The sequence below is a fragment of the Globicephala melas genome, chromosome 5 (assembly GCF_963455315.2).
Source record: "Globicephala melas chromosome 5, mGloMel1.2, whole genome shotgun sequence".
Lineage (NCBI taxonomy): Eukaryota > Metazoa > Chordata > Mammalia > Artiodactyla > Delphinidae > Globicephala > Globicephala melas.
Genome location: NC_083318.1, coordinates 115,388,065 through 115,402,429, shown reverse-complemented (window position 1 = coordinate 115,402,429; position 14,365 = coordinate 115,388,065). Strand labels below are relative to the sequence as shown.

The 14,365-nt window shown below is 38.4% G+C and overlaps 1 protein-coding gene across 5 annotated transcripts in view; it reads right to left on the bottom strand.

The window, feature by feature from the left end:
- The window catches only part of ANAPC10 (anaphase promoting complex subunit 10), an 84,804-nt gene that overhangs the window by 66,931 nt on the left and 3,508 nt on the right, over positions 1 to 14,365 (bottom strand). For all 5 annotated transcript variants that reach the window (XR_009564061.2, XR_009564062.2, XM_060299718.2 and 2 more), the window contains exon 3: positions 252 to 342. Coding sequence is in view for 3 of the 5 variants with exons in the window: in XM_060299718.2 (XP_060155701.1) it covers positions 252 to 342 (91 nt within the window). In the remaining 2 variants the exon portion in view is untranslated. The remainder of the gene's footprint in view (positions 1 to 251; positions 343 to 14,365) is intronic.

Here is a 14,365-nt window from a genome sequence, read left to right as displayed (position 1 = left end):
ACATAACATTGTAAATCAAGTATACTTCAATAAAAAGTGTTGATTAAATAAAAAAAGAATTCATAAAGGATAAGACAATAAACTTAAAACATAATCTAGTTGAGTCGAAAAGTAATCTCTAAGGCTTATAAAAAGCAGAGTTAAGTGCATTTCAATATAATTTCTATATTTCTTTAAATTTTATGTAAATAAAATCAATTTCTTTGTCTACTTATAACCTATACAAATTGAAAAATTCAAAAATATATTACCTGAATTGGATGTTCACTAAATGAGGCTGGGAGCCATCTGACTGCCAATAAGTTTCTAGATTGTCATCTCGTAATTGATCCACTCCAAATCCTGAAAGCACCACGAGTGACAATAAATTCTCATGATAAAGAGCCATATATTCAAAATACAAAATTACCACATATATTTGTCCAGAAAGTTTGATAAAGAGGATACTGAGTACTGTGAAATTTAAATTAACCAAAACTCTTCAATCCTCTTAACCAGACCTCACTTCTCAGAAGCATAAAAAATTAATAAACAGAAATCTCAAACAGATTTGGGAGACCAGAAGGGGAAGTTCTCACACCCTGAGACCATAACGGAGCCCAAGAAGAAGAAGAAAGTCTCCTTTCTTGGCAAGGACTCAGCCAATGAAAAGCCACGGCCTCTCTGTTTACTATAGCCCTCCCAACTTCCTTTTCCTCTCTGTAAAAGTGTGCTACTTCACTTCAGTGTGGAAACTTGCACTTGGCTTGCCATGGTTGCAGACTCTGAATTGCAATTCTCTGCTGATCCTAAGTAAACCCATCTTTGCTGGAGCAATATCTGGCAGACTATTTATTTCAGATCAACATGTTGGTGGCCTCTACGGGGATGAGAAAAGACCCCCAATGGTTCCAAGGCTGGTAAGCAAACAGGTGCAGTACCCACCACTGAACCCACTGTCACTCACTGCTTTCTCACTGACCCTGGAGTTTGAAAGTCTTTCTCTTGGATCTCAGCACACGCCCTCTTTGCATTTGAAGCTCTCCAGGCTTTACTCGGGATCTATTTTAAGGTTTCATCTCTTTGGTTAAGGCTTTGTTTTGTATATGAGTACTCATTTGGCAGGTCAGTCTAATTTTGAGATCAGACTGTTTCAACCAAATCTGACTGAAAACACCTTTGGCCCATTCATTCGGGAACAGGGGCTGTTTCTCTGAAACTGTTCCAGTTTTCTTCATCCTCCTCCTTTGGAAGGGGCTGTCCTATGGAAATTGGCTGTAAAAGTCTTTGGCCTGGCTCCTTCTAAAACCAAGCTGTCTTCTTCGAACTGGCTGGGATTAGCCTGCAAGCTGTTTGAATTGAGCAGTTTGTGCTGTAAGCTGTTTGGAAATTGTTCTTTTACTCCAGAGAAAAACTGAGAAATGGGATCCTAGTTATCTAAACATTTTGAGGGTACCCACCCCCTAGGAGGAATCCAGATGATTTTGTTTAAAAGCCAAGGTCCTTCCTCAGGCACATTTCTAACTAAATGGACCAACTTGACCAAAAGCAATGTAGAATAGAAATGGCTATTACAAAGAACTTTTGAAATCCCTAACTTAATTTTCTTAGCACTGAATTGGACTACAATAGCTCAAAAATTTCCAGAACTGAGTGCAATGCTTAGTTTGATTGGTATTTTGAGGCTTCTCAACATTATCAGGGGTCTAAAATTGCCTCTCTGCAAAATAAAATTTTAAGATTAACTGAGGCGAACAAATGATTAAAGAAAGATACAATGGCTCCTGGAGCCTCAGGCTCTATCTTCCTTGGCTGTCTGAGGCACCACCTCAGGCATCGTCTTCTCTCCCTCCCTCAGCTGCTGGTGGCCAGACTCCACCTCTGGCGCCCTCTTCCTCCTTCCCTTCTGTGCTGCCTACACCTCCTCTATTCCTTCAATTCCCCCATACTAATTCTCTCACTAACCTTCCCCTTTTCTCTTAAACTTTCCCAACTCCCTTTTCCTCTGAACTTGTCAGAACCTGCCCCTTTAATATTAAGCCTTCTGAGGATCCAGAGGCTAGACCCTTAATTTCGTATTTCCCTGGACCAAAACTGAACCGCAAGCCATATTCAAAATTTTCCCAAAGTAACTGAAGATCCTCACATATTTGCTGAGGAATTTACTACAGTCATTAAAACTTATCAACCTGGTTTCTCTGACTCCTATCAACTAGTTCATAGCTTTTTGGTGACGGCCAGGCCCAGCAACTGAAAACTGCTAATTGGAAAAATCCTGAATGTTCTCTAGAATTACAACTGGGAGACCAGTCCACCAACTTATTATCATATGACCAGGCTTGAACAATCGCTAGGCAACTTCATCGAGCAATTCCTGAGGCTTTTCCAAAGTCTGTTGATTGGAACAAAATTCAGACTTGCAGACAAAAGTCTGATGAACCTGTTTATGATTACTACAATCAACTTCTAATTGTTTTTGAAGAAAATTCTGGTCTTCCTTCAGATATTGATTCCACCCAGGTCGTTTTTAACTGTTTATTAATGGGCTGAACTGGGACCCTTCCCGTCTAATAAAAAGGACCAGGATGGAATGGGAAACTATGTTCACTCCAGATTTAGTTAATCTGGTAAACCAGTTCTCTGGCATTTTAGATGAGTCACCTCAAAGGAAGACCGCCTAAATTCTTAATTTTCAATTCCAGCAAATGAAGACTCCTAAACAGAACCAAAACCCTCCTAGTTTCTACTATTATTGCGAAGAGTCAGGACATTGGAAAAAACACTGTTACAAATTTAAGCGTTTCAGGTGCCTTCAGCCCTCTAACCAGCCTCTCCAACTGCCTCCCAATTCTCAATGACAGGGCTCTGAGGAACTATAGGGCTCTTCCCAATGCTCTCAATCAGTTTGGAGAAACATTTTTCTAGACTGGGAAGGAATCTCTTCCAGTCCTGACACTGAAGCCACACTCTAAACCCCACTACTATAAAACAGCCCCTGCCCCAGAGAACTAAAACAATTCAAATAGTGGGAATCTCTAATGATCCTCAAGAGGTTCCTGTCTCTGAACTCGTTCCCTTTTGTTTAGGCCCTTTGAGAGTTGGACACTTTTTTTCCCCTCAGTTCATCCATCCCTATTCATTTATTAGGTCGAAACTTCTTAGAGAATTATCATGCCAGAATTTCTCCCAAAAGGGGAAAATAATTTTAGAAACTGACGGTAGTCATCAGAATAAACAACCAGGTGAACTAAATGACCCTCTGACATCTTTTATTTGTTCCATCTTTGATGGTAGTAGAGCAGATTCCAGAAACACTGATCATTTGTCCCTATTATCAGCTACCACCCTCCTTATGGGCAAAATCTCCAACTGACGTTAACAAAATTCACAGCACACCTCCCATCAAGATTCAAACAGACCCCTCAAAACCTCTTCCAGGAATTAATCAATACCTTATAAGTAAGAAAGTCTTTCAAGCCATAAAGCCCATAATATAAGATTACAAGGCTCAAGGCCTCATTATCCCTTTTACTAGTCCCTGTAACTCTCCCATTTTACTGGTGAGAAAACCTAAGGGTGGACCTACCAGTAATAAACAACATTGTTATTTATCCCTGGACACCCTGTTGTTCCTAACCCTCACATGTTACTAATGCCCATTGCTACCATGAGTAAATTCTTAACTGTAACTGATTTATGCAGTGCATTCTTTAGTATTCCAGTTGAAGCCCACACCTCTTTGCCTTCACTTGGAAAGAAATACAATTCACCTAGATAGTAATGCCTCAGGGTTTTACTGAGAGTCCTGTTTTCTCACAAATGCTAAAAGCTGATCTGGACGACATAAAACTCCCTAGGGGTTCTACTTTGTGGCAATATGTGAATGATTTGCTTCTTTGTTCTCCTTCTAGAGCTTCCTCACAGGAAAATGGCATCCACCTGCTAAAGCTTTCAGCCTTAATGGGACGTAAGATTGCCAAAGAAAAATTGCAGTTGGCCCAAATTCAGGTTTGATATTTAGGGCATCTGATATCAGAACAAGGGCTACACCTAGATCCCAATAGATTTCATGGTGTCCTAAGTTTCCCAAAACCCTTAAGTGCCAACTGCAAGGTTTTCTCGGGCTAGCTGGTTATTGCTGAAATTGGACTCCAAATTTCTCTTTTATGGCCAAAGCCTCTATATGTTTTACTTAATGATAACAGCCCTGACCCAATTTTATGAGAAGAACAGGAGGACACAGCCATCAAGGCCTTAAAGGAGAGTTTGATAAGCCCACCTGCCTTTGGGCATCCCAATTATCAGATTCCCGTTTTCCTTTTTGTATATGAAAAGGGGAAGAGAACGTCCTTGAGTTACTCACCCAAAAACATGGGGCCCACCATTGACCCATAGGGTATTATAGCCAGCAACTGGACCCTGTGACATAGGGATACCCCCCTTGCCTTAGAACCAGTACAGCCACTGCCCTTTTAGTTAAGGTCACCAAGAAAATGACTGTGGAATCCCCTTTAATCATTTTTGTACCTCATGAAGTAGAAGCTCTCCTGAATTCTCATCACACTCAACATTTCTCAGTCAGCTGCCTTACCTCCTATGAAGGCCTTTGTTAATTGTTCTTCACACTACTCTTTTACACTGTAAAAGCCTGAATCCACCTCCTCTTTGCTCCTCAGCAAATTTATCTGGAAATCCTATATCATCCAGCCATTCCAGATAACGGAAACCTATCTGGTATTGTTTTTCCTGATTAAAATCATAATAATTTACACTAATTAAAAAAATAAAGTGTGGAGTTTTCAAAAAATTTAAGCAAAACATTTAATTTATGTTTTATTTTTGGACTAAGTAGTATATTCATTTTAGATCAAATTCACAAGGTACAAAAAAGAACATGGTGAAGTCTCTCTCCCCCCAGCATCTAGTTGCCTTCTCCAAATATAATCCAAGTTATCAGTATCTTACATACCCTTGCACAGATGTAAGCAAATATATATATTCTTTTTTCCTCTCTACACAAATGATGGCATATCATACATACTTCTACACTTTGCATTTTTCTTTTCATTTAATATATCTAAAAGATTAACCCATATCAATAAATTAATAATAATAGCAAACACTGATATCACATTTAATATGTGCCATGCACATTTCTAAGCATTTTATATATATTAAATCATGAAATATTTATTAACTCATATAATAACTCAGTTAACCTAAACATCTTTTAAAAATTCTGTATCAGATCATCTCGCTTCCCTGCTTAATATCTCTAGTGATTTCTCTTTGTACTTAAAATCCAAATTCTTTTCCAAGGCCTACCAGAGTTCACATAATCTGACCCATGTCTAATTATATCTCCAATGTCATCTTCTACCACTTAACCTCCTTACAACTCTCCAGCCACACTAGCCTTCTTTCTGAACTTCGAACATGCCAAACCAGTTAGCTTAGAGCCTTTTAACTAGGTGTTCCCTGTGTCAGGAAGCTTCTTCTCTGAAATCTTTGCATAGTGGATTCTTCTTAACATCTACATGTCAGTGCAAATTTCACTTCCCATGACAGGTCCTCCTTGATCTATTTATTATATTGCTGTTTTATTTTCTCCAAAGCACATATTGCTATTCAACTCAGAAATTCTTTAACTCAATGATCATAACTGTCAGTTATAGCATGAAAAGAAAATAAAAATTTCGTCAGGTTTTTTTTTTTTTAAGAAAAATAGAACTTACACCACCCAGTTATGCCTCTCAAAATTAACTCATAAAGGCAATGTCTTGGTAGAAGATATGGATCAAGTGGAAAGTATGTTCTAGGTATTCACAAAATACAGCCTCATCAAATCCCTTATTTTTGTCGGCTTATAAAATATCACGCATAGAGTCAAACATAGAAAATGTACCTATTTTTCTCCTAATCTTCTTTCCCAACATGGTATGCATTTGATGCTTATTAAATTAAATGATTAAATTATTATAATAAGACTCTGGTATCATGCCGGCAACCACACAAATCTGACCTTTAGTTTTTCCAGTCTCTTGGGCAGAGACTGACAATTGTGCTGAACTGTGGAATTGTTTTCTGATGCGTATTCAATTAAGCTGAATCTACTAAATACATTCCAACTTTAATCTGAGTGAAATATTGAACCAGCATTTCCAAAGATAAAATAATAATTTTGCAAAGCCATCTACCACCAACCATACTGTAGCAGTGAGGTACATCTGTATCTCCCAAAGACTGATACTAACATTTTGAAAGTTTATTAAAATTCTCCCTTATATCAGTGCTCACCTGAATTACTGCATATCTCCTAACTCATTTCTTTACCTCTAATCTTGCCTCACTTCAGTCCATCCTTCACAGTTCTCAAATGTGAACAAACACTGTTTCATTCTGCTACTTTAAATTGCTCAATGGCTCATACTCTCTGTACAATAAAGTATGAACTTTTTTTTTTTAATTTTATATTTTTGGCCATGCTGCGCAGCTTGCGGGATCTCAGTCCCCTGACCAGGGATTGAACCCAAGCCACAGCAGTGAAAGCCCAGAATCCTAACCACTAGGCCACCAGGGAACTCCCAGGTATGAACTGTTTAACAAAGCCCCCTATGATCAGGCCTCTTCCTAACTAGCTAGTTTCACCTATGCCACTTCCCTCTGTTCTAGTCTTACTGATTACTCACAATTCTTCGAAAGAACCATGTTTTGCTTAGCTATACACCTTTGCACATACTGTTCCTCTTGCCTTTATGTCCTTCCCCAGTGAAATTCTACCTTGCCCCATCATGCCAGATACGCATCATCTCCATGAAGACTTCCCTGATCCTCTGAAGCAGTGTCAATCACTTTCTCCTTTGGCCCACTACTGCACTGAGCCCATGCTTAGAGGGAAGCAGTACGACCTAGTGAAAGCCTGACTGCCTTGAGTCCCAGCATTCCCACTTATTAGGGGATATTTGCCAAACTGCTTAATCTGTCTGTACTACAGTTTCCTCATTTGGAAAATGATAAAAAATAACAGTAAATACTTCATACGACTTTTGGAGACTTTACTGAGACAGTTGTTTATTTTATACATGCAAAGTACTTACAACAGAACCTCTCTTAGGAAGCATCAAATAAAAGTCATAAATTATTACATTGTATAATAATGACTAATTTAAAGATACAATTCCTCCATTAGATCGTGAACTCCTTGACAACAAGGTCTGTGTGTCTTTTTTATTTTTTAATCTCTAACAGTGTTACAGATTTCAGCAACTGTCTGCTGACTTGAACTGAAAAATATCTGACCATAAAGAAGTAACATTAAGTAAAGGTTAAACAACTAACTTTCTCATGCTGTTTCGCATTAATAAAGACTATTCAGTCATTCATAACATGCAAAATGATAATCATATAATTATATTTCACTGATGAACACAAAGCTGAAAATCACAGAAGTAAAATGTGTGACAGCACAATGATGAATTTCAAGACTTTCATACCCAACACATTTTTAAGTGATCCCCACCATTCTTCTGGTAGTGTCAGCTATTGTTCTCTTCTGCACCTCCAAGATGTCAGAGCAGTGGGGCATCTTCAGGGGACCAGTAACTTCTAGGTGTTGTCCTCTGCCAAGCCCCACAGCATAAAAGAATGCGAACTGGCACTGATTCTTACCCTGTTACTGACATCAGTATGGCACCAGTCGAATTATGCTACTCAGTAAAGCAATAGAAGATACTCAACTTGAGCAAATTCACAGAAATATTTGGTGCTATAAAGAATATTAGAGGGCTTCCCTGGTAGCACAGTGGTTAGGAATCCACCTACCAATGCAGCAGACACGGGCTCGAGCCCTGATCCGGGAGGATCCCACATGCCACAGAGAAACTAAGCCCATGTGCCACAATTACTAAGCCTGCGCTCTAGAGCCCGTGTGTCACAACTACTGAGCCCGCGTGCCACAACTACTGAAGCCTGTGTACCTAGAGCCTGTGCTCCGCAACAAGAGAAGCCACTGCAAGGAGAAGCCCACACACCGCAAGGAGGAGTAACCCCCACTCGCCGCAACTAGAGAAAGCCTGCGTGCAGCAACGAAGACACAACACAGCCAAAAATTTAAAATTTTTTTAAAAATTAAAAAATAAGAAAAAAAAGAATATTAGAAACTTCTGAAGCAGTCTAGGATACATGAAGCTAGAAAAAGACACCATCCTCACTCAAACAACAAGAAAAGGCTAGATAAACTACAAACTCATAATTTTTCTTGAAAACATGAGTGCTTAAAATCACGCAGCAACCAAATATCCTGAAATCCAAGAAGGGTCAGCTCCCAGGTTAGGAGAGAAAGGATGGGCAGCCTGTCCCAACTGTGGTAGAGCATGGAAGGAAGGATCAGCGAGCAAATAAACATAGAAGGAGAAATCAGGTAGAATTTCAACAAATTGCTAAAGGCTAAGCATGGGCTATCATAAAAGTATAGCAGCCCTGGGAGTCACAAACACAAGGTGAACTCACTCTGACTCTCAGACTCTTTTCTAAGGGCCTCACTGTACACATTAGAGGACATTTTTTTGGGAAAGCAAGAGATTGGAAAGCCTACGTCAGTGGTACATGCCTGGAGGAGGGGACAGACTGCCACTGCAGGAAAAGCAAAAACCCCAACCGCACAGACCTATCCTTGCTGGGAGAAAAGTAAAAGAAAAAACACTCTACACTTGGGGAAGAAGCAGAAAACACTCCTTCCTCTGGGGATGGGGCAGAAAACTCTCTCCTAGGAAAGTCCAGAGTTTCACTATCATAGGTAGGAGGGACCAAAATGCTGAGAAAGTCCCAACCTGGAGGTCAGACATGCAAGGGCTGTCTAGGATTGAAGCTAGACCAGGAAAACAGAGAAGAAATCCTGCCTCTGATCCCCTGCACTGAGTTACAACCATCGCATTTTACTGCTGGAGGCAGGGCAAGAGGATGGAGAGAGACACCCTCTGAAGCACAGGGATACAGAGATAACTGAAAATGATTGTGGAGGAGGAACATTAAGAAAACTCCTCTGGCACAACAGCCCCGCCATAAGTACTGGGCATCTTTAGAGGAATTTGAAGCCTGTGATATTGAAAGTAACCATAATAAAACAAACAAACTCAAACCCAGCTCAATTCCTAACTAACACAACCTCCACTATAAAAGGCTGACAGAGGAAAACAGGTATCCATTTCAAAGTATAAATACCATTTTTCTCAGTATCTACTAATCTATATGTGATGTTTGGCATTCAGTAAACATTTATGACACACAAACAAGCAAGAGAAACAAATATTATCAAAAGATAAAGCAATCACTAGAAATAGACTCAGAGATGAACCAGATGTTGAAACTAACAAATGGGGACTTTAAATAGCTATGATTAATACGTTAAAGAATCTAGGGGAAAAGGTAGATGAAATGCAGGAAAAGACAGGGAATTTCAACATAGGAGAAAACTCCTTTAAGAGTCAAATGAAAAAGCCATAATAAAAAACACCATATCAGAGATGAAAGATTCCGTAGACAGAATCATTAGTAGACTCAATAATGCCAAAGAAAGAAGTAGTAGACTTGAAGCTAGGCCAATTAAAAAACCCCAAAGCAAAACACAAAGAGAAAAAAAAAGAAAAAACAAAAAATAGAGCACCTAAAAGCAAGGGGACAAATACCAAATGGTCTAGCAAATTAAATGGTCTAGCATATGTATAATTGGATTCCCAGAAGGATGAGGATGGGGCAAAAGAAATACTTGAAGAAATAATGGCCATGAATTTTCATAAAGTAATGCAAGAAGATCCAAGAAGAACCAGAAGATCCAAGAATCTCAGTGGATCTCAAGCAGGATTAAACACACACACACGCATACACACACACACGCATACACGTGGACACATAATGTTTATATTGCTGAAAATTAACGATAAAATCTTAAAGCCAGCTAGGAAAAAAGCCACATTAACTACAGCAGACTTTTCTTCAGAAACTATGCAAGCCAGAAGATACAGAATGACATTTTTACAGTAGTAAAAGGAGAAACCTGCTAACCTAGAATTTCATGCAGGGAACATATATGACAGTAATAAAAGCAAAATGAAATTTTTTTCAACCAAACAGTGCTAGCAGACCTGCAACACAAAAAATGTAAAGAAAGTTCTTCAGACAGGAGGAATATGATACCAGACAGAAACCTGGATCTATTCAAAACAATAAAAAGTTCCCCAAATTGAAAACGTTAAAGTAAGCATAAAGTTTGTTTTTTAATCACTCCAAAATATAACTGATCTTTTAAAACAAAAATAGCAACAATATATTCTGGGGGTTTAAAATATGCAAAAATAAAATACATAACAAAAATGGCATAAAGCATGGGCATTAATTGGAAGTATACTGAAGGATTTGTATACCATACCTATAGTAGTATAATATTACTTGAAGGTAAACTGTGACAATTAAAGATGTACAGTGTAATCCTTAGGGCAATCCCTCAAAAATTTCAAAAAGGATGTATAACTAATGAGTCAATAGTGGAGATAAAACAGAATCATAAAAAATACTGAATTTATCCAAAATCAGGTTTAAAAAAGAGGGAATAAATGGACAAAACCCCCCAAATTCCAAGGTCGTAGTTTTAAATCTAATTACATCAGTAGGTACATTAGGTGTAAATGGTCTAAATACTCCCAATTATAAGATAAAGAATGTCAGACTGGATTTTAAAAAGTAAGACCCAATAATATGTTGTCTATAAGAAATCCACTTCAAATAAAAAGATATATACAGTTTAAAAGTAAAAGGAAGAACTTCTAGTTTCTGATGTGACATGTAAAGAGTTTGGACAATGTCACTCTCATCCTCACAACAACAACAAAAAAGCTGAACTAACTGAAAACCAATAATTTTTCTTAGGTCCCAAAGAGGTCACAGGGCAAACCACCACCCAAAAAACTGAAGAGAACAGAAAACAGAGAATCACATCTTACCAGGAGCAGAAACCACCACTAGAGTTAGCAACTGGTAGGAAAACTTAAAGAGTAATTGAGTAATTGTTCATTCACTAATTGCTAGAGACTGAGTACAGACTAGCTTGAGAGATTAAAAGCTCCTGGAAGCCCAGCCTTAGAGAGGACTCCACATTTTCATGAGTTTTACCTCTAGGAGCCCCACCAGGTTCTCTTCAGGGTAAAGATCAGAGAAAATTCTCCAGTGCTTCATGCAGATAGAGGGGGAAAGTAATCTTTATGAAATAAACCAAAAGCATTTTCTTCCCCTTTAACAAAGGCCTGACTTAAAGGAAAACTGTTTTAGCAGAACCTAAGCAACATGGGTTTTACCAGAGCCTGACATGGGGGAGGGAAAATACCCAACTCCATCCCCCTCTAGCCTTCCTGTCTCATCTAAGTGGGGAAAGAAAAGTTGAGAAGTGCTTGTAAGGTCACAGCCATGAACACAGGCCCACTAAAAGACTGAGATCTAATCAAAGGATTATAGAACACTTCCATTCCCCCCATAACTTACCACCATATCAACAGGGCTCCAACATAATATCAGGAGGTTAAATTCAAAAAACTGCAAGTTTAGATGCCATTTAAGGAGTCTCTAGGGAAATCCAAAGATAACAAGGAGACAAAAACAAAGACACTAAAGAAATTTTAGCCTCTGAATCTTAACCTTTACCCATCAGGCAGAAAATCAGCAAGTATATGGTTGAACTGAACAGCACAGTCAATCAGCTAGATCAAACTGATATTTATAGATTACTTCATCCAATGACAGCAGAATACACAATTCTTCTCAAGTTCACATGCAACATTAACGAAAATGGACCACATTTTGGGCTATAAAACACAATAAAAACATTTAAAAGAATAGAAATCACACAAAGTGTGCTCCTAGACCACAGCAGAATTAAACTAGAAATCATTAACAGAAAGCACTGCTTTCTGAAATTTAGCATTTATAGCATGAACTACATATATATTAGAAAAGAAGAAAGCTCTAAAGTCAATAATCTAAGCATTCACCTTAGAAAACTAGAAAAAGAAAAGCAAATTAAATCCAAAACAAGCAGAAGAAAGAAATAATAAAAATCAAAGAAAAAAATCAATGAAACTAAAAACAGCAAATTAATAGAGAAAAATTACCAATACCACAAGCTGGTTCTTTGAAAAGGTCAATAAAATCAATAAACCTCTAACCAGGCTAACCAAGAAAAAAAGAAAGAAGACACAAATTACTAATATAAAAAATGAAAGAGGGGCCATCACTACTGATCCCATGGACAATAAAAAGGGTAATAAAGGAGTATTATAGACTTCATGCCCACAAATTTGATAAATAAAATGGACCAATTCCTTGAAAGACACAATCTACCAAAACTCACACAAGAAACAGATAATCTGAATAAGCCTATATCTATTACAAAAATTGAATAAAAAATTAATACCCTTCCAAAAGCAATCACCAGGCCTAGATGGTTTCACTGGTGACTTATGTCAAACTTTCAAGGAAGAAATAATACCTAGTCTGCATAATCTCTTCCAGAAAATAGAATCAGAGGGAATACTTTCTAACTGACTCTATAAAGGCAACATTACCCTAATAACAAAATCAGACAAAGACATCACAAGAAAGGTAAATTAAAGAACAATATCTCTCATGAACACAGATGCAAAAATTGTCAAGAAAATATTAGCAAATTGAATCCATGTATAAAAAGAATTATTTACCACAATCAATTGGAATTTATTCCAGGTATGCACAGCTGTTTCAACATTCTAAAATTAACTAATGTAATCCATCAAAACAAACAACAGGCTAAAGGAGAAAAACCACATGATCATATCATTAGATGTTGAGAAAACATTTGACAAATCCAACATCCATTCAAGACAAAATCTATTAGCAAACTAGAAATATAATGGAACTTCTTCAACTTTATATTATCTACAAAAAAACAACAGCTAACATCATATATAATAGTGAGAAAATAGAAGTTTTCCCACTATGATCAGGAATAAGGCAAGGATATCCCTTTTTGCCACTCCTATGCAACATCATGTTGCAAGTCTTAGCTAATGCAAAGGAAGAAATAAAAACAATAGAACCCAGCAATTCTACTTGTAAGTATTTACTCAAGAAAAATGAAAATATATGTCCACAAGAAAACCAGTACATGAATGTTTATAGCAGCTTCATCCATAATCACCAAATATTGGAAGCAACCTTATCTTAGTTAACTTAGCGCCTTAAAACACCAAACATGCATCACTTCACAATTTCTGTGGGATAGGAATTTGGGACCAGCTTGGTTGCGCAGCTTGGCTCTGGGACTCTCATGAGTTTGCGGTCAAGTTATCTTAAGTAATTATCTAAAAGCTTGACTAGAGCTGGAGAATCCATTCTAAGGTAGCTTACTCATTTGACTGTTGACAAAAGGCCTCAGTTCCCCACTGGCTATTGTCAGAAGGCCCTGTTTCTTTGCCACACCAACCTCTCCACAGGTCCCCTTGTTTCCTCACAAAATGGCAGCTGGCTTCCCCTAAAGTGCGTGATCCAAATAACAGCAAGGTAGAGCCACAATGTCTTTTATGATCTAGTCTCAGAAGTCACATACCATCATTTCTGCCATATTCTCCTCGTCCCAGAGACTAACCCAGACACAATGTGACAGAGATCATCAGAAGGGTACGAATACCAGGAAACAAGGATCACTGGGACCATCTGGGAAGCTGCTACCATAAACCTAAATGTCCATTAACTGGTGAATAGGTAGACAAATTGTGGCACATCTGTACAGCGGAACAGTAATCAGCAATAAAAAGGAACCAACTCCTGATAGAACAATCACAAATGCATTATGCTAAGTGAAAGAAGCTGGACCCTAAGAGCTACATAAAGTATGATTACGTTTATATGGCATTCTGAAAAAGGCAAAACCAAAGGGACACAAAATGGATCAGAGGTTGTCAGGGGTTTAGGAGGGGGCAGAAGACTGACTACAAAGGGACATGAGGAAATTTCTTTGAATGATAGAAATATTCTTTATTTGTGATGTGTTTGTTAAAATTCATAGAACTATGGGACTTCCCTGGCAGTCCAGTGGTTAAGACTCCGTACTTCCACTGCAGGGGGCTTGGGTTCGATCCCTGGTCAGGGAATTAAGATCCCACATGCCACGTGGTGCGGCCAAAATAATAAATAAATAAATTAATTAATTAATTATTTTTTTTTTTTGGTCATACGCGGGCCTCTCACTGTTGTGGCCTCTCCCGTTGCGGAGCACAGGCTCCGGACGCGCAGGCTCAGCGGCCATGGCTCATGGGCCCAGCCGCTCCACGGCATGTGGGACCTTCCCGGACCGGGGCATGAACCC